The 23,855-nt window shown below is 47.4% G+C and overlaps 1 protein-coding gene across 6 annotated transcripts in view; it reads right to left on the reverse strand.

Moving 5' to 3' along the window:
- chrm3a (cholinergic receptor, muscarinic 3a) overlaps positions 1-23,855 on the reverse strand; it is a 70,025-nt gene that overhangs the window by 25,537 nt on the left and 20,633 nt on the right. Inside the window, exons 1-2 of one of the 6 annotated variants that reach the window (XM_076038342.1) lie at positions 21,546-21,788; positions 19,215-19,298 (exon numbers count right to left, since the gene is read on the reverse strand). The exons of 1 other annotated variant lie outside the window; for it this stretch is intronic. In XM_076038342.1, coding sequence (XP_075894457.1) covers positions 19,215-19,243 — 29 coding nt within the window. In that variant the 5' untranslated portion in view covers positions 19,244-19,298; positions 21,546-21,788. Of the gene's footprint in view, positions 1-10,799; positions 10,854-19,173; positions 19,299-21,545; positions 21,789-23,855 lie in introns of those variants that run through there. 4 more of the 6 variants (XM_076038345.1, XM_076038340.1, XM_076038344.1 and 1 more) reach the window with 4 other exon arrangements.

The raw sequence follows: 23,855 nt of genomic DNA on the forward strand, positions 1-23,855 counted from the left end.
TTGTCGGGTAAACAGGCAAAAATAATGTTGTGGCAAACGAAAACAACAACAACCACCCGATTGCAATAACCGATTAATAATTACTGCAGCACACTTGTCACTTAAGCTTCGAAACGAGCCAGAGTTAAGCAAAGCAACCTGAGGCCACACAAAGGTCTGGCTCTCTGAGAAGAAACAGCCACCGATACGATTTATCACTCGTGTTTTTCGATCAGTAAAATTGATAACAGCAGCTTCTTTAAAACGTAATACTCCGAGACGCTCGCCTCTGAAATTCTCGCGCCGATTAAAAATCCCCCGAAAGAGGAAATTAATTAACTTCCACTGACCCGAGCAGAAAATTCAATGAGACGGGTACATCAGGCTGGAAATGCTCGGCGGTGCACACGACCAATGTTTGCTCGGTGCTCAATCACACTCATCAGCTTTATCTGCTCCATCAATCCGTGTTGCGTGACGCTCTCAATCGACCTTCCCATTATTCAAAAAAATGGGGTGGAGGAGAAGTTAATGGATGGCGGCAGCTCTGGCGGCATTCGCACACAAGATGTTAATCCTATGTTCAAATTTTTTATTTTTCCGACTGCTGTCTAGTTTCACATGTCGCACAAAGGCTTGCATGCGTGCATGGAATAAATGGATTCTGAAGTCAAATGATTTGCTTGTTTTTTGGGGTTTTTTTGTTTTGTTTTTTTTTTAGAAATGTTTCTAAAAAAGATTCTTCATTTATTGTAATATTTTGGAGGAAACATTACAATAAACAACAGACCCGATATTCTTACATAAGACAAAATAAACGAGGTCCCCACAGTCCACTAATCAGATTCCCATCCTATTTTTGGGAAGCCATTTCCAGCTTCCTCTTTCCATTTTCCACTTTTATCAGATTGGTGCTGATGTGGAAGTTCTTGTGCGGCCAGTTTGCACCAGATAACATCTCACCGTCCTGACGCTTAATTATCCCACCATTACTCCGACAAACTCTCATTAACATTACATGTCATCGCACAATAATTAGGGGGAAGCTGGTCGGCAGAATCTGGCATTTCGCTGCCACATGTTTTTTTTTGTAGTTGTTTTGTTGTTTTGGTGCGAGCTTTTTTTCTGCATTTTTTATTTTTACGATTAGACGTATGCTGTGCATTTAGAGTTTGATACTGCAGTTTGTCATTAAAATAAAAGACGCATTATCGTGAACCCTGACAGCTTGTTTTAAAGACTTCGTTAATTTATAATTAATATCAGTCACCTGAGGTAAAACAGGTGTTTTACCTCACTTCTGACACTTCTGACGCAACAACATGACGGTTACGAGCCTTCTTCTTCTTCTTCTTCTTCTTCTTCTTTTTCTTCTTCATCTTCTTCTTCTTCTGCAAAATGCGCAACATACATTCTTTTCTTCATTGTTGTCTCCCACCAATTCCCTCTGCTAGTTTAATGAATGCTTGCTGCATGCAGCATCAACACACGCGTCTGCCAAGCTGTTAGACTCTGGTCATTACGGGTCTAAATAATCATTACACGCGTTCCCATCCAACATGCAGGGATGAATGCATGAGAATAGTTTGGCGCCAATTACTAACTTGATGACGCAATTCCAGGATGATGCAACTCAGGAGCAATTAAAGAGGTGGGGGGGAGGGGAAGGAGGGTTAGCAAACTTGAAGGAAGGATTGGGACCGAGAGAAAAGTTTTCCAAAATGTCTCAAGTTGAGAGTCGAGGTTGGTCCATTAAACAACTGCCCACAAATTGCGGATTTTTTTTTTTTTTTTAAATAAGACAAAAAAACAAACACCTTTATTTTCTCTCATGGAGTTTTCCAGATAGCAGTGTTTATCTTTTAACCAAATGACAGCATCTAATTGTATCGCACTAATTTCCAAGGGGATAATAAATCACCTCCACCCCGGAGACACACAGGCACGGCGAGAGCGTGATGGATCGGCCAGCCGTTGGATTGTGAAAAACACACTTTGAACGGTGACAATGCAGCCGAGAGGCATCCTACCCATGTGAAAGCAGCCATTATCGTGAGGAATAATATGGAGGGAAAAGGGTGATTTACAAATATGTTGCTCTGGGTGACACGCCGGGGTGGAGAGCGTCGTGGTGGGGGGGAAGAGGAAGAGGGACGGGGCGGGGGGAGAAGACAAATCTGCTGCAATAAGCACATAAAAGGAAATGGGTGGATATAAACGCAACCCTTTTCGGCTGAGTGGCAGCGATGAATAGAAGTCAGCGGCGATCAAAGGGCCACCGAGGGAACCGCTCGTTGTCATCCGTGGTCAGAAATATTAGGTGGAGGAGGCGGGCAGAGCAAAAGCTAACGGGGCGTGACATAAAAATGTGAGAGGTGAGGGGGGGGAAAGGTGGACGGGGGTTAAAAAAAACAGCCCATAAAAACAAAGCGCAGGGTGATGGAGTGCGACGATTATGCGGTCGTAACGTCTGAGTGCGCGGGCGGAGGCGGCCGAGCGGAGCCCCCGGGGAGGCCCGGCGCATCGACTCTTTCGAAGGCAAATAGCCTGTGACTGCTTTGCTTGTCCATCATTTCTTCCTGCGTCGCCTAATTACAGCCGGTTCCACCTGGTTACGCTGCTCGGCCCTCCGCCGAAAGTGACGGTTGACAAAACGGCCGTGCCGAGGCTGCTGGAGGAGCCGGAGGTGAAGCTGGGAGGGGAGGTGATATTTAGTCGCCTGTCTGTACATCACTGTGGACTCAGCTGTGTCCAATATGGAGGGGAAAACCTCCTCGTGCTCAATGACATTGTGTAGCGTCCATCATCTTGGAGAAGGTGAAAAAAAAAAAAACCCTGCCAGCGTTCCTTCATCTTCGTCAGCTTCTTTATTCTGTCAAACGAGATTTCTCTGCTTGCACAACCGCAAATCACTACTGCGAAATCACACCCATCCACCTCGCCAGCCTGATACAAAGTGACTTCAGTCAGACTTGAATTTCACCCAGTTCCATAACTCGTCAACTGCCTGGACAATTAAACATGCATGAAGAGGCGGCCGCCCTGAAAACCTCTCAAGAAGAATGAAGCCAATGCACAAACTAATCCATTGGCTAGCAAATGTATCGGAAACTAGCGTGAACTAGCTTGCTAGCAAACATTTTGTACAGTGTCTGTCAGGTGTTGAAACAGCACGATTGGCTGATAACCCTCCCGATTCGGCGTTGAGTGAACACAATTGATTGACGGGTGAAGGGGGCGGGATTTGCGCCTTATTTGCCACTATACAGATCTCTCCGTTCAAAATGATCACTGTGCTCCGTCTCTACGAGATAGAACGTCCCTGCTAACAGGAAGCCTGGAGCTCATTAATCCAACAGTAGCAAGTTGACGCATGGTTCGTCGGTTTGCAAGTTTCCAAACACCCTGTATGGAGTTTTCACAAGGGAATGTGACAGAAATCTAAAAGGTCTATTTGCCGCTTCATCAACTATGTAAGGAAACAATATCCCAACTTGATGAGGATCGCCACACAGAGGATTTTTTTTTAATGTATCACTCCATTGTTATAGTCAATTAAATTTTCTGCTTGCTATTAGCTGACAACCAGCAGCGGAATTCTGCTATAAGCAGCGACATTGGACATTAATGGGCAGGAATGAGCTGCTTCGTTGCTCTTTATTCAGTTTGGGGAGGTTTTAATAATCCCACAAGTCCTGCTAAAGTTGTTTCATTTGAGATAGCGACACATCCATTTGCCAAAAAAAAATAGTTATGGCAGGGGGTTTGGCGGGGGGGGGTTAATCCTAAAAGCCTTTTCTTTGCGAACTTTGTGTCTGACCTGAGCGCCCATGCAAAGAGGACACGTAAACAAAGACACAAAGGCTTACGTTAGATTAAAAAATAAAAGAGCTAATAAAAAAGGAAAAGTGTTCTTCTGGGTCTTCACGGATCAGCTGAGTTGGGTTTTTTTTGACAAGTAATTACCTTTAGCAATAAGATAAACTGCTCGCTGAGGTTCTTTGTAAACAGGTGACAGAGGTAATGATAATTTTAATTGTTCAGATGAACTGGAACAACAGTAAGCTGACCAGTGAGTTGCTGAACTGCAGCCTAATGAGGCGTCCGCTGCTTCCGTCTTCTCTTTCCAAGCGCAATTATCTCAGAACGCGTGCAGAGCAGATCTGAAGTTGGACTTCCTCCCCTTTGGAAATTCCCGGAGATCTAAGCGAGCCGGTCCTGAGACGTGTCATAATGAAAAGTCCTTGGCTTCACCGCCAAACCTGGCGGGAATGTTTTTCTTCTCCGCTTCGCAAATAATGATGTTGACAGCACGTGCATGCACGCACCAGCGCTACGCTGCTACTCATCAAGCGACAGAGGATTCCAGCCTTCCGGAACATCCCCCCCCCCCCCCCCCCCATCCCCCTCGCTGGAAGTTATTCTGAAGCTGTCATTCAAACTAATTCAAAAAGCCTTTTCAAAGAAAACTGTCCAGGGTGAAGCAGAAGGTAGCGGTAAAAAGGGTGACGCTTTTTGAAGAGACGAAGGGTCAAACATATTATAGTACGAAAATAAACACAGCTCCAGGTGTCGTTGCTGGCTAAGTAAACGAGCTAACACACAGATCTACAGAGGCGTTCTGTAATAAAGCAGGCAAGGGGGGAAAAAAGAGAATCGAATAATTAGCAATTTAGTCACTCTTCATTGTCAGACTTTAAGCGTAATTGCGCAACGAGGGAAGACACCGAGAGCCGCCGTGTCTTTTGTGGTCTCATTAGCGAGTGCCAGCGAGTCTGTGCGACCCGTCGGCGGCGCCGGCTGAGTAATGAGCAGCTTGCACCGAGCGGCGAGGTGAGCCTTTCGCTAACGATTCCAGCACGCATCCATCAAAAAAAAACAACAAAATCATCATCACCCCCTCACCGCCCTGACAATCACAAATGAGCTCTGCTGATTGCAACAATTTAGCCAGACAACACGTACGCGGTGCGCTCATGATTAGCTCGCTTGGCAAAATTTTAGCGACCGCCACGCGCTAACCGACTGCCTGTCGACACTCTGCGTAGCCGGCCGGTAAAACTGGGATGACGGTGGGAAGTAACTTTACAGAAACGCGACGACGCTAAACCACAGCAGTCGGAGCCTCGAGCCCCGGCGTCGCTCTGAATTCGCAATGAGCGCATTTCAAGGCAAAACATTGAAAGCTACTTCTTTTTTTTTTTCTTTCTCTCTCTCTCTTTGGAAGTGAGAAGCCATTAAGGAGGCCGGGAGGCTCTCCCCCGAGGACACATCCGTCACTTCAGAGGCAGCTGCAGAGAAGCAGGAGACTCCTCTGTATTTAGAAAGAGAGGCTCTTAATCGTGACTTTAGCGCTTCTCTATCACAGCCAGTCGTTTCCTTGGCCGCCTCTCGTTTTGGGTATCTTTTTTCATTTTGGTTTTGTTTTTTGTTTTTTTATTTCTGCTGACTCATTTTCGGACCGGCGTGAGGCCAACGTGCGCTGAGGAAAAGGTGTGGAGGACGGGCAGAGATAAGGCCTCGCCGCCGCGCTGCGCTAGATGAAATAGCGCTGCGACTGTGGGAGGTGAGACAACAAGAGCGTTTTATAACCCGCGCCGCCTCGTAAGTGATGAAATACGGCCTCGCCAGACATTTATGGCCGCAAAACCCTAAATTATCCAACGGGAGCAATTTGGAAGGCCGGACCTGCCTGAGCGAGGACTCGCTTTATGGCCTCCTGCTGCGCTTTCTCACGCCGAGGAAACCCGAATTTCGGCGATATGCGGAGCTGCAAGGTGTGAGAGCAAACAGAAGGCGGCTATTCTCGGCAGCCACCGGTCAGGTGTCATCGAGCGGCGCGACAGTGGCGCCGGTCTCGACAACCAGTTGTGTTTTATTGTGTGACAACGGAGCCACGTAGTGACGGGAAGCAAACGTGAGCTGTCCGTGAATTCTGGTCTCACCTCCGTCCCGTCAAAGCGAAGCAAAACAGTCGGCCCCGTGTATCTCCAGCAGAGCGACCTGTTATTGCATCATTACTAACACACAGTGTTTCTTCTCAACATTCTTTTTAGTCACCTGTAAGGCTACGCCAGGGCAAAAGGCAACTAGCTAGCTAGCTAGCTAGCTGAGCTAACCGTCAGAACGTAAGCTGTTCCGCACAGTTATGTAGAGCTCCAGAGGCTTCCTTCCACTTGTTTGAGCAGTTCCGTTCGACAAAGTAGACGGTGGACAGTGGTAGCCAGTGAGGGGGGCGGGGCAGTGCCGCCCACAATAATCACTGCCATCCATGTCAGAGCAAAATACATTATTGACAGCACGTGGCGCACGGCCCGCTATTGGCCGCGCGCCTGTGAGGACCAAGACTTCCGATGATCTCATTTGCAAATCGCTGCCTCCTAATATCAATATTAAATCCTTCCTCGTTCCACTTTGTGTGCAAATGCCCCATGTGATCCCATTAATGTCATTTTCCTCCTCCCTCCTCCTTCTGCCAAACACTTGAAGCGAAAGCTTCATCTTTAAGCCTGATCGTTGGATGTCTTTCTTCCTCCTTACGTGTCTGTTGCTCTGCGAGGAGGCATTTGGGCCGACGGACAGCTGCATCCCCTCTGCACACACTCGCCAGCTCTTATCTCGCCTCTGCTGAAACCAAACAGTACTCAGCCCCGCCTCCTCCCCAGTCCTCCCTTTCAGTCTTCTCCTCGACTGCCATCATTAATCTACGTGTCACTACTTCAATGCTTTTCCACACCACAGTTCTCCCCGTTCCTTTTTTTTTTTTTTAAATGAAGTTGACCTGAGTTTTTGGATTTTTTTATTTTTTATTTTTTTGCTCATTTTATACATCCATCATAGATTTAGCATGGTGGGCATGTCGGAAATTGGAATTTGATTTTGGACTTGCTGGAACCACTCAGGAAAACTGAATTCTGAACCGAAAAGACCCGTGTGACACTTTTAAATGTGCCATGTTATTTAATCCTGATTTACCATCCTATTCTTTAGTACAGAATGAAGTCTTGCATGATTACTTATTCTGAAATCTCTCTGGGGAAACAGCATATTTAGCCCACTGTTTGTAGCATGATGCAAAAAAAAATGAAAAATACTTTTTGGACCTTCGCCTTCGAGAGGTGAGTCCACACGCCTGGCTGGGCTCAGGGGATGTTACGTGCGATTCATCTGGGAGATGTCGTTTCAGAACCCTTTGTGACATCATATGGGGCTGATGAACCGAAGTGTACAGTAGTGCAAGCAAGGGTAAAGCAGGGTTTCCCAATTCCTAATTCTGGGGAGTTCATTCAAAGGCAGCAGCAGCAGCAGCAGCAGCTCACACACATTGGCCACTGAGGGCAGATCTGCTCTTATCATCATTCCGCCTCCCTCACTCTTCAGAGGCACACTGGTAGCATGTGAGGGTCCGATATGTATTTTTCTCCCTTCAGCTACAGCGATAAAGCCGAGACGTGGAGAGGGAACGCTGACCTGGCAGGACGGGGATGACGGGACGCTGTTCTGACCGAGGCTGCGTTACTGCAGGGGGGATTTCAAGCTGCAAGGAGTCACTGGCAACTGGTGGGGAGGAGATAAACCCGGAGCTCCTCCTTGAGTTTTGCATATAGCGTGAGAGCTTCGGAAGACGCTGCTCATCTCTCGTCAGTCGCCCTGCTGTCTCCTCGCTGCGTTTCCCACGAGGACAAATGAACGAGCCGGGCTCAGCCATCGGCTTTTGCATTATCTTGTCCGAGTGAAGCCATTAAGACGGTGGCCGTCACCGAGCAGCTTCCTCCATCGATGGCCCACACACACACGGGCGCAGGCGGCCATCGGGATTCAGCTCCGATCAAACCCTGTCGTCCTCGCTCTCGCCTCCGTCGGCAGCAGCTGCGCCTCCCCATCCAGCGGCGCAATTATTCATTGGGAAAGAGATTTCCCATTTTTATTGCGTCAACTCGTGTGAGGGCGGAAAGCGAGGCGGCTGCGAGCACGAGCCGGGCACACAGCCGGCCGGCCAGGAGACGGGGCGAGACAGCGAATCAAGGCGTAAATCCATTACCAGCTGGGTGTCACGCGCCGTTTCATTGACAGAAAGTCGGATTGATTACACCGTGCGAGGGAACGTGTCGCAGTCGTGTCGGATGAAAGGTGAACGTCGTATTGCATTAATATCGCTTTTGTTCTCCTTCACAGAGAGAAACACGCAGTTTTCGTTTTCAAATTTAAAAGCACAGCCAGAAAAAAAAAAATCTGACATCCACGTAAATCTTAGTGGTCACATGCATTTGTAGAAAGTTGCATGAAAGTTTTGAAGGGTAAAGGAAAAAGTCTTAGAATAAAAAAAATGCAAATGGTAGTCAGTTATGCAGTAGAATAATATTTGGAGGCAATTACGTTCGCTTTCGCATACGTTCACTGCTAGATGTAGATAAAAACAAAATAATTACAATTTTAAAATCGTGTTTTTGTGCTCCTGCAGCGAAAGGAAGTTATTCATTTTGCGGATGTAAATTCTGTGTTAAAAAGGCATAGCAGCATATTAAAATATGCAAATGTTGGAAGCGAATGAAAAAAAAAAATGTGAGGCGGGAGTTTTTAACAGATCGTGGGATTATTAAGAGAAAAATCCATTCAGATTGCTCCTTTAATGACTCCTGACCTGCGGTTGGAACATTAGCGTTTTAATAGCCGCCCACTCAGAAGCGGCGCAGTCTTCACCTTCATCCCCCCCTAATACGCACAAAAGCTCTTATTTCCGTCTCCGCGGCTTTCACCTCGGTCTTAATACGCCAGAATCCCGCGTCCTTCGCCGCCGGGTCCCGACCAATCAGCCGCTCCCGCCGGCCCACTCCAGTGCAGACGGTGGGCTTTCACCGGCATCTGCCAAATCTGCATCTGTAAGGCCATTTTCTGAATAAGCAGCAGCCGAGTGGGCCGGCTAAAATGCCAGAGGGGATAAAGGAGACAGAGGAGGACAGATAAAGAAAGAGCTGGAGGAGAATGATGATGGCTTCCTTATTTTCCCTCTTGACCCCCGCCGCCGCCGCCATCCCTCGGGGGGAAACAATGGGAAGACGTATTAGGGGATGTCAGACAGCCGTGTCAGCCTTCCCGCTGGAACCCACTGGGATGACAAGTGACGGCGCGCTGCTATTTAAATCTCGGCTTCCTAAGGAATCTCAAATGACTTCCCCTCCCCGAAATGAGCCGCTGCAATCTGTGGCCGAGGAGCCGATGGCGCACGTCGAGACCTCGGCCGGCTCCCTCCAAAAATCGTTCTGCTTTTCACGCGGACGCTCCAATAATTTCTTTGTTCGAAGAATTCCGTGTCGAAGCCAATGACATAATGAAAGTCCTGAACCGATAACACAATAACGTTTAGCCAATAATGTAAAACATAGTAACGTATTACTTAATGAAAAAAATCTTCATAACTGAGCCAATGAAATCGCCTATTAGCTTCATTTATTAGATAGATAGATGTACTTTTTTGATCCCAAATTGGAAAATTCTGCATATATATTAGATATAACTGATAAACAATTTCTCTCTTTCTTTCTCTCCATGTATTTGTTACTTAACCCGATGGTTAGAATGATCTCCATTCCTGTCTGTCCAACGCCGTGTTGTAAATCACGGCGCTGACGGGCCACCCGGTCGGTCTCGCTTTTCTCCAAACTCTTCCCGTCCCCGGAGGAAAACTGAAACTAAGTGCATTGGGCCTCGGAATCTGTGGCCAACGCCATGGAAGGAAGTGGCCTCCAGAGAGCATTTTGACTTGCCAAAACACACAGGAGTCAATCAATACGGTGTCGTTAATCACCTCCGTGACGCTGCTGCTGCTGCTGCTGCTGCATGGTATCCACAGCGGCAATAATTCACAGCGGGGAAAAACCAGCGGCGGACATTATTGCGACACACAAATCACCCTGGCAGTCAGCCTGGTGGATGGACAAGGCAGCGGGGCGGAGGAGACTGTCGCCCGAAATATGTACAAGGAATCATACATTACAGCCGAGGAGCCATTAAAGTTGCATTAGCTGAATGTGGGCAGGAAGAAAAAAAAAAAAGTCTGAGCTGAGAGGAAGTTGCTCCGTCTCTCTGACAGCCGAGGCTCCGAGCAGGAATAACGACAAGTAACGACAAGCTTATAGGCAGCAACAGCAGACGAAGAAGGAGGAAGAGGAAGAGGAAGAGGAGGCATCAAATTGTGACTTTTTTTCAAACATAAAAAGGAAAATTCCCCACTGTAAATGATGACTGCAGCGTATAATGAGATTAAAAAACTGCTAATGACCATTTCCAGGAAGTGATTTTCATCGCAATTAATTGTTGATTATTGCGTTTCGCCATCTGTCATCCAGGGACATCATTGTTCTGACACACAAGACAAAAAGAAATGCAAAAATATGACAAAAATATGTCAAAAGATATTTACTTTGATGCAATATCAAATAAAAACAAAAAAAAATAAATCCTCTGTTATTATTTCATGTCAACTCAACACGTGACTGGCGACCGCTGCAGAGTCGTGCATGCAAGAAGCAAAAAGCGAAAAATCAAAGCAGAAACAATCTGCTGCATGATTTACAAAATGGCAGTGACGCAACCGGCGGAAGAAGAAGAAGAAGAAGAAGAAGAAGAAGAAGAAGAAGAAGACACCCAAAGTCTGCTGCTCCACACTCATCTGTCATCCCAAGATAAGGCATCAAAATCACATCTGAAATCCCCTCATTCTTATTTAACGGCGGCAGAGCAGCCAGAAACATCTCCCTCACTCTGCCTCCATCCTCGCAAAACTCTGCCGTTAGAATTATTGCTTCTTTTTTTTTTTTTACCTTTTGCCTGAGTGCGTGCCAGTGAGGCCGTAACTCCAATTCCTCACGTATCCTCATCTTAATTCATTGCAAAATGAAAAAGCGGACGTTATTCTATTCATTCCACTTAATACTGCTGCCCATGATGCAAAAGAGAGAAATGTTATCAACGTTTCGGAGCAAGAGGAAGCAATTTGTGTGTGTGTGTGTGTGTGTGTGTGTGTGTGTGCGAGAGAGAGAGAGAGAGAGAGAGAGAGAGAGAGAGAGAGAGAGAGACTCAGCCTTGGTTTGGGTTATCGCTTGTTGCCACAACACACACACACACACACACACACACAAATAGCCGACACCTCATGAAGCCAGCGGCTGTGGCAGCCCGGCTGGAACGCTGTCAGTGGGTACAGTGAGGAGAGGAGGGGGGTAATGAGTCGAGTCACTCTGCTAAACGGACGGTCTCGCTGCTGTGAGCGGCGCTGACCTCCGGGGGGCCCTGCACTTTAACTCGGACTCCTCTCCGAGGTGTCGGCGTCTTGCTGGGGCGCTATTAAGAGAGGTTAGACGGGGATGGCTGACCGGGCCAGGGGACGGAGGAGGAGCTGGAGAGTCCAAATGTCACCACTCAACCCGCAGATTTTGCAAGCCATTAAAATGTGAAGGGTCGGTTGAGGGTTTTTATAAAGACCGTACTGGAGAAGAAAGAAAAGTCCTCTGTTGAGAGGACGAGAGGACGAAGAGTGTGTAAACACGCAACCGGTGCGCCTCACCAGATGGAACATCGCTGATGTTCCTCATGAGTCCATTTGGAGAAGAGCCCGCAGGAAGTGTTTAAAGGCAAAGCTTGGAGGAGAACTGGGACGAGCCTGCTGTGAAAACGCTTCGAGACCCACAGATTTCCAAATGAACACCAAGATATTAATAAGATGCCCCTTAAACTGCCATAAAATGTGAAACTTTCTATTGATGGAATGATCCCAGGGAGGGGGGAAAAAAAAAAAAAAAGTGGGGTAAAAGCCGGAACAGGGATAATTACAGGCATTAACTTCACTTGGCCTGAGTTGATATTATGGGATGGAGGCGGGGGGGGGGGGGGGGACTAATGCAATCACTGGCTCTCTCTGTAGAGTTGAATGCTCGGCGGCTCAGATTTAAACACCCACATTAGGGCTTTAGAAACCGCTGGAAGAGATGAATAGAATCTTAAACATGCCAGTTAATTGCGCTTCGCCATAAAGACAGACGATTCGTCAGCGTGGCTGCAGATAACATGACACAGCGGAGCAGCGGCTAAAAAGCAGAATCAATCAGCGCGGATCTTAAGCATGTTGCGTGTTTCAGGGCAAACTGTGTGCGTACGTGCATGCATGTTTGTGTGTGTGTGTGTGTGTGTGTGTGTGAGTGTGTGTGTGTGTGTTTGGGGGACAGAGAAAGGATATGAGCCTGCAGGTTTGAAGCATTAGAGCTGAACTATGATTAATGGCAAATTAGGGAAAACATCAGGCTTTAAAAGGTCATTCATGGGGAAAAACTCTATAGGCGATTATGTTAATGAGAGCACAGTCAGGCCTGCACAGGTGGATTTATACCGCAGCTCAGAGCCAGACAAAGGCTGCCGGGGTTAGTGCATGACCCGCACGCGCTCGTGCTAGCGGATGGGTGCAAGCATTTATCTGCTCTGCTTTTGTCTCAGTGTGGCGCTGCCATTTTATTATTTATTTACTTGCGTTATCTTTATCCAGGTCCGATCCGAGCGCCTCCGAGATGCTGCTGCCATTTGCCCCGCTGCCAATCAGAAGCCGCTGCAGAGCGCCGGCCCCTTTGGAGCGCTGCATGGCGGGCGGCTTTACCTGGAAGTCGGCGTTAGCCGGGTTCCCGCTGCGCTCGGCGCCTGCAGCAGCAGCACGTTCGCACACAAAAAAAATCGTCACAAACTGGTATCGCCGTATCTCTTACACTCGAAACATGGCCGAGCCACTTTGTGTGAATACACTCGTCTGAAAACCAGCCTTGTAAATGAAAAAGTACGACTGCAATTAGCATGCAGTCTCATGTTCATTTTGTGAATAAAACTATGTACAGTAAGTAGTGTTGCAGTCAAGACCGCACCAACCGAGACCAAGACATTATCAAGACTAGAGAGCATCGAGATCGAAATAAAACCCAGACTTTATATATCAAAGAAAAATAACAACAAAACAGAAAAAAAAAATCACCTTATTTAAATTCAAGTTTGCTTCTAAATTGCACAGCCAAAATTATTTTTTATCCAGGTATCTTTTAATAAGTTTCTAAAACATTTAGCTGCTTTGCCAACTATTTTGAACCATTTTCAAAGTAACAGCTTTGCTTCATTAAATTAAAAAATAAATTAACTATGAATAAGGGACTGCGTCACTCTGGGTGTCACAAACAGAGCGTTAAACGGCAGCAGCTGGATTCTTTTCCATTATTTTCTGTCACTGCAGTGTTGGCTGAGTCTCAACTGGTCTTGATCAAAAATCCCGAGTCCGTCCAGTCTGAGACCGAGACAAGGCCGAGTGGAAATGCCTCCGAGTCCAAGACGAGACCGAGACCCTTAAGAAGTGGTCTTGAGATCAAGACCAATCTCGAGTGCTACAACACTAATGTCCAGAACAGATAATTAACATTAATTGGTTATTTGTAATACAGGCAACGCCAGGTCAGTTTTTCCATAAAAAAAAAAAGAAAAACTCCTTTTACTCCGGGTTTATGAATTAAGATATTTACTGCACCACACTGACTGGAATGTTGTCCGATGTGTCCACGAAGACGAGGGATTATCCACTTTTCCTCCTGGGGGTCAAACTACCACGTGCACTGATAATAGCTTCTTTTTTTTTTTCTTCAGTGGATGGTGTGAGATTAAATTGAGATTGTATAGGTTGGACACCTCCGACGTGGCGGGTTAATGGAAAGCGCGGCCCTCACTTTTCACACCCGTGAATCCCCTCCTCCAGCATCCAGAGGTGAGATGAGAAAACAAGAGGGGATTAGAGAGCGACACCATTTTTGGCATTTGCGCTGGCGGCGCTCCGCCACCAAAGGCTCCTTGATTGCCGCAAATACAGCCGCCGTGGCCGGCGTCTCCCGTTATATAAATGACAAATTACAGCTTGTTTTCTCGCAGAGAAAACCTCCGGGGCTCCCGTTTGTGTTTCTTCTGTTGCTCTGAGTTTATTTCAAAGCGTCCACTTCAGTCCTGACAGTCAAGAGGGTAAAGAAGAAGAGAAACAGCTCAATAGAGATCCTGAATTCACGTCACGGAGAAAAAAAAAGCATCCGTCCCAAAAGCATTGCTGATTCTGGCACAGATTAGCATAGCCTGTAAAGAATTGCTGACATCACTAAAACAGGCTATACTAATTAAAGCCAGAATCATCAATTCTGATCTTCGGACAACTTGAGCCCTAAAAGTGGAGGAGAGGTTCCGATCCGAAGCGCAGCAAAAAGTTGGAGGCGGGCGGCGGAAGAAAGATTAGAGTCAAGAGTTTGAGCCGTTCCAAACAAACTGCAGAACTGTCAGGAATTTTCCAAAGGATGCCAAGTTCACCGTGCGGGTTCCTTTTGGCGTCGGAGGAGCACGTTTCTCCTGGACTGACGTCTCCTCGTTCTTTATCAAACAGAAGCTGCATCTATGAATCACACCTCCTGCCCTTCATCTCCCCTGGCACAGATTGTTCATTTTCTTTTTTGCAATGTTTTTGCAATGACAGCTAAATAACAGATGGTGAGGGAGAAATGGAGAAAGACTCATTTTGTTTTCGCACATAACTTGTATATGGAAAATATTCCTTTCAACGCAGAGGAACTGAGCTTGTGATGGGATTTAACACAGCAGCCATACAGCACAAAATACGGACAAACAAACATTAAATGGGAAATTTTCGACTTTAAAAAAAAAACAAAACAACATTATTACATGTCTACCACCAGCATCAGCCGAGAAAACACGTCCGTATCAAATGAGACACCGAGCCACCAAAAACATGTTGAATTCATCATTTGATGGTTTAATTGGAAGCAATGTGGTTGAGCGCTGGTAAAACAGCCAGACAGACGAGCGGCCCTGCAGTCCTGCAGTCCTGCTTCACCTCCTTCTGGTTGGGAGCAACAGCCGCTGTCTCTGCACCACTTGAGTGCTGCTCTGATCAAGTCATCTCAGCCAAACTCCAATTCAACTCCAGGCCGGCCTGCGCTGAGGCTCAGCTCTGGAACTGAAGCGGAATTACGGCGTATCAAAGGATTTCTGCTGCTCCACTCACATAAAAATGCGCCTCGTTCCGGTCAATAAATACTGTGCAACAATCCGGTGTGACACAGTCATCCTGAGCCGCTGAAAAGTAATTGCCTGGGCTTTGGGTGGACTGCTTTGGTGGACTTGAGCACCATTTTCTTTTCTTTCTTTTACGTAACGGCACGAGTGAGGTCCATTAAAACCCATTGGCTCTTCTAGCACGTGGGGCGCGAGCAAAAGCGAAACCACGCCATAGGGTAAAAAAAAAAGAAAAAAAACAAAAAAAAACATGCACGTGAAACAGGTGCTTCTGCTTCCCGAGTGCAAACTCGAGTTTGAATAATTCATGTTTTCCAAGTTCTCAGCCGAAAAATCTCCCATGTTGAAAAACATGTTTTTTTCCCTAAGATCCCCTCATGACGGCTGGTAGCAGCGGATTCCTGTTGAAATTCCTGGAGTGTCTATTGACAAGTGGTGGTGCAACGGATGTAATGAATATTTCAGACATGCAGAGAGGTGAGACCGCTAGGCGATGTGTCGGCGGGTCGGCCGCGGGGGCAGCAGTGAGCAGGGGGCGACCCGCCGCCTGACAGCAGGTTTCTGCTGCAGGAGGAAGAAGCTGGCGTCGTGTCTGTCTCCTGCCGCCGTGGGACCGCGTGCGGCGGCAGCACAGGCAGGCAAAGGAACGGAGTTTTGCAGGAAAATGAGGAAGGAAAGAGGAACCAGCGGAGCGAAGGAAGTTTCTGTGACTGCCATTCGCAACGCTGGATTTTCCTAATCCGCTGAGCGCAGTGGAGGTTTCACAAAGGTGTTTTTGATCCAGCAAATGACAGAGATGGTAATCTTGCGGGAGGGCGTCGAGCGGGAGACAGTTTAAGGGCACAATTTATATACTTTCAAATTCCTTAGATAAAGACGAGCTGATAAAGTCGCTATGTTCCGCTAGATAAAGTGGCTCTATGCAGAGGAGTTGATAGGCATCTGAAAGGCAGAAAGAGAGATGAGGAGCAGTTAGAAAATAAATCCCAGTTCTGCGAGAATTGTTTCTGCAAACTCAGTCTTCTTTCTTTTTTCTTTTTTTTGCGATCAGGTCTTCGGGGCCCACAGCAGGAGAAGGCAGAAGCAGCAGAAGCTGCGGAGCTCACCGTCAGAGAGATAAAGGAATTTAATAGAAGCGCCTCAAAGGCGAAATAAGTTCCTGAGCATTTTTGGACAAGTTTACAGGAGATAATAGTCTTTGATGGGGAGAAGCAGAGAAGTACGAGCATTTGTACATGGGAGGTTGGGGGGGGGGGGGGGGGGCTCTATCATGCACATGCAGATCGCCTCAACATATTGACAGAGAGAGGCGGCAATTTGTGCCAGAAGTGCCTTCGGACAAAGGAGGCAGGAGGAGGAGCAGAGCTGCTCAAGCAAAGGGAGGGAGAAAAAAAGGGGGGGGGGGATTTTTGGCTGCAAGATTGTGCAATATGGCGTAAAAGCAAATTAGACTCATTAGGTCGAACATAATATGCGTCCTGTGTTCCGTCCTGGAAACCAAAAACAGCACAGAGGGCGAAACTAGAAAGAACACTGAGGAAAAGAAGTCAGAAGTAAGCCACGTCGACGATGTCTGAAACTAGCGGCAGTATAACAGAAACACTGAACTCTTCATCCATCTAGCCATATCTATCCATATCTATCTAGCTATCTATCTATCTAACCTCGTAAGGCTGCTGGATTGCTGTGATTTCAAAGCCGAGACGTGTTGCTCATCCATCTCGTCAACCTCCGGCAGGAAACATTTTCAGTCTTTCTCGAAATTGCACCGGCTGCGTTGATCAAACACACCGATCTTGCCTTGTAAAAAAAAAAAAAAATTTGCCGTCTCTTCAGCTGATGGATGATTTGAAGTCACATTTGGCCGGGTTATAGCAACATCCGAGTGACTGAGCGAGCAAGCGAGTGAGTGAGAGGGACACAGCCTGGACAAAAGAAGGGATGACTCAGCTGAGGTTCTGCATCGCCGCAGCTGTGATCCTTTCTTTCTGCCCAATCACTGAGCAGCCGAGACTCCATCAGACAGCCCCCCCGGGGGCCTCACCTCCTCCCCAAACAGCCGCTTCATCTCACTTTCTGTTTGTGTGAAGTTCAGCGCCGCTCGCCAAGGCAAAAGAAAAAAAGAACACATTATATCTATCTATCTATCTATCTATCTATCTATCTATCTATCTAGCTATCATGAAATATTTTGCCAGAAATGTTGTGGTTTGGCTGCATTAGAGGCACAAAAACAAATGGAAGTTATTATTTGTTAGACTATTGTTAATGAAGTGATATCCCCAGGTGCTGGATGCACAAAAGCGTCAAAGTTTACCAAATGATGACAGACTGGACGACACAAAAGGGTTGGAGAAGCCCTGGTGCGAGACGTGAGGACCACCCTCGTCCACATGGACTCAAAAAGATCCTCCAGCGCCTGTTGCAAAGGCAGCACATTACCAGCGCGTTACTTCCGGCTGCTGACTCAGCTCTCGCTCCGTGTTGACTTCAAGCCAAGCACCTGCAGCACTTGGTTTGAAGCTCCTGGACCACCTCATCCAGGTGATCTGGAGCCAACTTTCAAGAGCACCATTTTCAAGTCGAGCTCCAGCTCAATGGGCCCGGGTTACCAAAAAAAAAAACTCACACAGCTTTGATTTTTGGCACAGAAGCGGTTTCGGTTTCCACACAAGCTTCACCCCGGGACCCTGCTGCTTCTCTACTGCGAGCCTGGACCATAATGGTCACATGCCATAAATATTTTACGCTCTCAAATATCAATATTCTAGTTTTCTCGATCGTCCTCATCCAGTTCCTCTGACCCCCAACTGACTGCATTGTGGCTGGATTCTGCCCAGTGCTCGACCGCTTTACAGAGGAACTGTTGTTTTATTAACGCTCCTGCAGCGGCGAGCCGTAAACCGACCCAACCACGCACTGGGTGACGGCGCGCACGCTCGTGCACACGTCCGCCGCGAGAAATGGGCCTCGCCACCGGCCCGTTGATTACAATCGTTTTGTGCTCCTTCACTTCTTGAATGTTTATTTGCAATACTATCACTTAGGGAGATTGGATTGATTAAAGCCGGAGGCTCTCGGCTCCACCATCAATCGTCCCTTTCAGTTCAAAGCCATAAGGAGGCGCTCTCTCTCAAACGGCTACTTCATTAAAACATAAACTCGGACTCGTATTTCAAGGCGCACGCAAAGGCCGCCGCTCGGAGCCGGCGCACCGCATTTTAATTATTTCGTTGCGGCCCGCCAGGCCGACACCGACGGCCACATATTGACTGATTTACTAGGATAATATAAATCTGTTTGCAACTTCTGTTTGCGCCCGCTCTCCTATAGGGCTGTTATTCAGCTTTAAATGGAATTTCCTGGCCTGGCCTGCACACATTATTTCACATCATATTATATGTGATTGCCCACATGCATTATTTAGATCGGTAGCAGTCGCTGCGGCAATTGTATGACGGTTGTTCAGGCTGTTTTTGATTACGTCTATTTAAATTCACTCCCCACAGGTATTCACTGGCAGGTGGTTTTTGCACCTGCTGCCATTGATGGCCGCACTGTGCGGGCAAATGGGCACTTATGTTCATAAAAATCTCGGAATTAGCATGCGAACAAAAACAATTTGGCAACATTTTCACAACTGTTTGATAGGCAAGCGGATGAATTGCAAAATTGTAGAGTTTAGGCTTTCTTACTGCGTTCTTATTGTGAGGAGGAAAACGATTATAAAAAAAAATATTAAGATCAACACTGAAAAAAATGGTGGTTGAAAAAGTTTTGCAGCAAGGGGTACGGTCACTGACTTGGCAGCGCCCTTTGTGACATCACAAAATGCCAATCTGAAAACCAGGGAGGGCCAGGCGATCGGTAGAACGCAGCAGGAAGGTAAATGTTGCTTAAAATGGGCACAAAGGCACTTGGTTGGCTCAGAAGCACTGAAAGGTCAATCAGATCTTTGTTTCAAAAGGCCAAAACTGGGCGCAAAAGTGGCTCATTATTGTGTTTTAGCTGAGCCGAAATGTCTAATCAACAACTGCGGCGCGAATCCATGTCAACACACTTGCACGGCGGCGCTTCGCGAGTGCGAGGAGTCCTCTGACTCACCAAATACTTTTTTTGGTGGAGGTGGAGTGTCTGGAGGTCACCTTTCAGCGGCGCAGCCCTTGGCGTCCATGTCGTCTGGCGGGAGGCTGCGAGGTGGTCCTCCTCAGGCGGCGGGGCCTCGGAGTCTGCGGGGAGGCCAGAGGGACAGCGGACACACGGTAACGAGTTAATGATGGCCAATGCCAAATTAGGAAGTGAAGCACCTCCAGCAGACTGGCGGCTGGGGAGCAGGTGGGCCGGCACGTACGCATCAGCACGGTCGAGGTCGCCGACCCCGCTGACCCCAGAAAACATACATCCTGCCTCCCGCCCGTTTCATGTGTCAGTGCTGAGTTGCCGCCGCCGCAACTCTCGTTTCTCCTTTTGACGTCGTTCTTCTCTTTTTTTTCAACGCGGCGTCGTTTAATCAGGGGGAGAACCTCGAGGAGGGCGGCCGCCGTTCCACGCTGGATAATATCTGTCAAAGGGAAGAATGGCACGTCTTCATGTCTAGAGAGGCGCTCCTGCCTTTTATGGTGCTGGTCTAGTGGAATCGCCTGCTGCACATAGCTGAACCTCGCCAAGGGTCTGAGGAAGCAGACCTTCGGAGAGCTCATTATAACAGCCCTCAAGTCTGGAGAGACAAATGCAAACGTGCAAGCAAGGGGGTGGGGGGGTGGAGGGCTTGGGGGAGGGTGGGTGGGTTGATGGTGGTGGAGGAGGAGGGGGTAGCAGAGCTCCACATTTAAAACAATCAAAAGTAATGGAGCGCGATTCCCAGACTAAAAGCTGTTATTAAAGGCAAAAGTCATCTGAGCAGGCCTGCGGCGCGATGCAGGTCGACACGGTGGAGGAGGCTTCCCGCACGCCGCCGCATGCCAACACGCCAACATCGCCGCGGCCGCCGCGCTCTCAGAGAGCAAATGACACCTCAAAGGTCAACCGAGGAGGGTTTTTTTTTTTTTTTCTCCTCTAATGGGAGGTGGTCACATTACATATGTGGCTCGTGAAGATGATCATCGTAATGACAACAAGGTTGGGGGGGGAAGAGGATAAAAAGGCAAAGGGTTCAAAGCGACAATTTCACCTTAAATACAGGAGAAAACTAACAATCAGGTCTCAGTTGATGGAAAATACCGCGTTCACTGTATGTGTGTGTGTGTGTGTGGGGGTGGGGCTTTCTGCAATACCGTGAAATGGCAATTATAGATATTATGACTAATAAAATGGCTCGTAATTGTCTCACATACTCTCTCACACACACACACACACACACACACACACACACACACACACACACACACACACACACAGCATGAAATGTAAAGGCCACAACAGCTGGGGAAAGGAAAACTAACTTCTAACAGCTTTCATATGCAGATTTCAATATGAGGTTGAAAAAGTAATTTCAATTCTAGCTGAGCTCCAGTGTGTAGACCGCATCAACAAGATCCATTAATATTAGACTTTTTTATTATTTAATTTCAAAAATGATTGATTGATTAAACATGTAATTGTACGAATACCAAAAAAAAAAACAACAATCATGAACCACCTTTCTTGCATATAAACGTGGTGTCAATGCTGATAATAAGAGTCTACAGGTGACCTTAAGCAGGTACACCAGGAGTGCATTAATCATACTGCTTCTCAGCGAAACCAAACAGGACAAACCTTATTGAATTTATTTGTGCTTCATTAAATATGCGCAGGCCTCCGAAATGTTTGCCGCTCCACTGGCCGACCCCGGCAGCACTTAATGAAGCACGAAATACTGCAGAGAAACTTGTTACAGTGTTACGTAACCGCTGCCCCAAACAGTAAGTAGGTGTAAACATTTACAGGAAACCTAATTTTTTTTTTAAAGGCGACGGCTAATTTGCTTTTTCGGCAAGAAAATGTGCTGCAATGGGACACAGGGGTCGCCGTAGAGTCACTTTTTAAACCTGCAAAAACTCAGGTCACTTCATTTGCATTCTTTGGGATCTATGGGTGCGTTATGTAACAGCAGGAGCTGCTTTAATAATAACAACACTCTGAGCGTTTCAACATGCATCAGTCTCCCAAAGGAAGGAGCAGGGGAAGGGAGTGACTCTGCCGCGACACCGAAGCCTCGACGAGGGCGGACGGCAGGCTGGATTTAGGCAGATTAGCGCCCGCAAATCTTCCCGGCAGGGCGGCGTGTGAATTGTGTCCCTCCGCTCGCGGTCTCGGCCCTCGACGGAGCCGCTTGACTCACCTGCCCGCGTAAATCTGCCCGCGTAAATCTGCCCGCGGCGGCGGCGCTGCTAACTGCTGAAGTTCGCCGTCCCAAAATGCGCCTAAATCACCTTCCGGAGGACGTTTATCTCTCCCTACCACGTATCCCTCCCCTCCGTTGGGAGAATACTGACCTTGAATGATGCCGCTGGAGATTGATGTTGCACAAGTCAAAAACTCGGCAGAGTCGGGAAGAATCCGGAGCAGAGACTGAGCAGAGACGCCTCAGTAGGATGTGATTAAACCCGGATTTACACAAGGAGGAACCTTTCACACAGCAGAAATCTAATAAGCGCTTTGCCCGTTTGCTTTTCATTGCGCTTTAAAAAAAAAAAGAAGCTGCTACGTGCTCAAAAGAGAATCCAAGACACCCCGCCGTCTGAACATTCTGTTCATTGAATCATATTGTAATACATAAACAAACCTTAATGCGTTCAAATCTGCTGAAATCAGTGGAGCCCCTCCTATTGGCAGTCCAAGGTTTAACCCCAGCCTCCGCCTCCTCCTCCTCCTCCTCCTCCTCCCCCTCCATTGATGCCAATAAAATTCTGACCAGCTGGATATGAAAAGTGAAATTGAAAACTCGATCAAAATCCTAAGTTAAAAGCGTGCTTGTTTGTTTATTTGCGTTTTAATCACTTGGCCCCAAACGGCAAATATCACAGGACCGCCGCCACCGCAGGAGCCTCGAGGGTTTAACGAGTCATAAACAGCTTTTTTGGAAGGGGAGCGCAGAGCGTCTCCAACTGTAACACCGCGCGCAGGAATGTGTGGCGCAGCCAGCGACGCAAGAGTGTGTCTGTGACAGACAGCGACAAGTAAGAAGACACAGATGCGGGGATGGGGAAACTGGCGAGGGTCGGAGTGTGTGTTTGTGTTTGTGTGTGTGTGTGTGTGTGTGTGTGTGTGTGTGTGTGTGTGTGTGTGTGTGTGTGTGTGTGTGTGTGTCCGTGCGCTTCTTTATGGTTGAACAGTTGAGATTGAGCCAAGGTCATCCTCTTAGTTATGACATACATGGAGCCAGACCGAGGCTCTCAGTCGGACGCTCTCCATCTGCTCGCGCTGATAAGGAGGACTGCGGAAGACACACAGCGCCGCGCTGCAAATCGTGAGCGTATGGAGCGATTAAAACCACTTTAGGGAATCTACTGAATAGCTATAAAGAAAGCGACTTTTCCCACGCTTACCACGGAAGGTTTTTCCATTCAGATTTTTTTTTTTTTTTTTTTTACACTTCAATGGCATCAAGGCTTTTTGATCGCTCGAGTGTTAAGTATGCAAGACAACTACGAGTTGCCTGAGTTTTGAGGAGAGGCGTCCGCTTGGTGCAGCCTCCCTCCTTATTTTGACTAAATCAATAAGTCTGAAAAGCGTAAAAAAAACCTTTTAGTGACATTTGAGAGGTTTTTTCGAAGGGTTTCCATTTGCAGTTTTTTATTGCGATATTTAGGTTTTGCGCAATTCTTGGGGTAATGGAAACGCAGCTAATGTGAGTTTTGTGTGTAGGTTGGCCCTGAACCTACCAGAATCACCAGAGTGTCTCCATCAGAGGGCAACGTTGCGGGCGCACTTGTCAAATCTGCCGAATCGGATGTTGCGAAGACTCCCAAAAAGTGTTGGCTGCTCGGCGCTGGAGGCACGTACTGCCTGGTCAGGAGATATTTCACTGAGGCTCCTTTCAAGCCCCGGAACATGACAGGGCCACTCTGTTAATTGGTTTATGTGCATCAGCTGGGAAACCCAAGTGCAGGATATCAAAGGGGCCTGAAAGAGCTTAACTGAAATTAGGGCTGAGCTGGACTGTAAAAACAAAGACTTTCTCCTCCGGCGTCGGCTGGAGCCTTTATGTAAAGTGGCTGTGTGTGTGTGTGTGTGTGTGTGTGTGCGTGTGTGCGTGCGAGTGCATCCGATTAACCGACAGCGCAGCTGTGCGCGCCCCCCCCACCCACCCACCCACACACATACACACCCACTCCTTTAAACATACTGCCATCATCATGTATGACACTGGAGATCACATGTGTCAAAGCACAGCTTTAATTTTCAGTTCTCCACACGGAGTTGAGCTTGAGCGATACGACTGTTCGTATTTCTCTTCCAAAACAGACACACAACTATTTTAGAAGCCGTCTTCGTACCTTGATTTCGACGGTTACGGGGGAAGACGGAAGTTTACGTCGAAAACATGTTAATGTACCAAGACGACGTCGGAAATGTTAATGTGTCTGTTGTAGAAGAAAAATACTAACAATCGCAGAAAATGAAGACACAATGAATCCCACTCAGCTACTGAGCTTGTTTTAGATTGGATCACTCAGTCAGTCTGATGGACGAGGTGAAAGGCCTTTAAGCACCTGATAAGGGTGTTTGTTTGATTTGGCGAATAAATAATTTACATGTTTCATTGGATTACAAAGTGTGATTTTGGCCGTGACCGTGATACA

The sequence above is a fragment of the Nelusetta ayraudi genome, unplaced genomic scaffold (genome assembly GCF_046127955.1).
Source record: "Nelusetta ayraudi isolate G7.1 ecotype Tasmania unplaced genomic scaffold, CSIRO-AGI_Nayr_v1 ptg000056l, whole genome shotgun sequence".
NCBI classification, from domain to species: domain Eukaryota; kingdom Metazoa; phylum Chordata; class Actinopteri; order Tetraodontiformes; family Monacanthidae; genus Nelusetta; species Nelusetta ayraudi.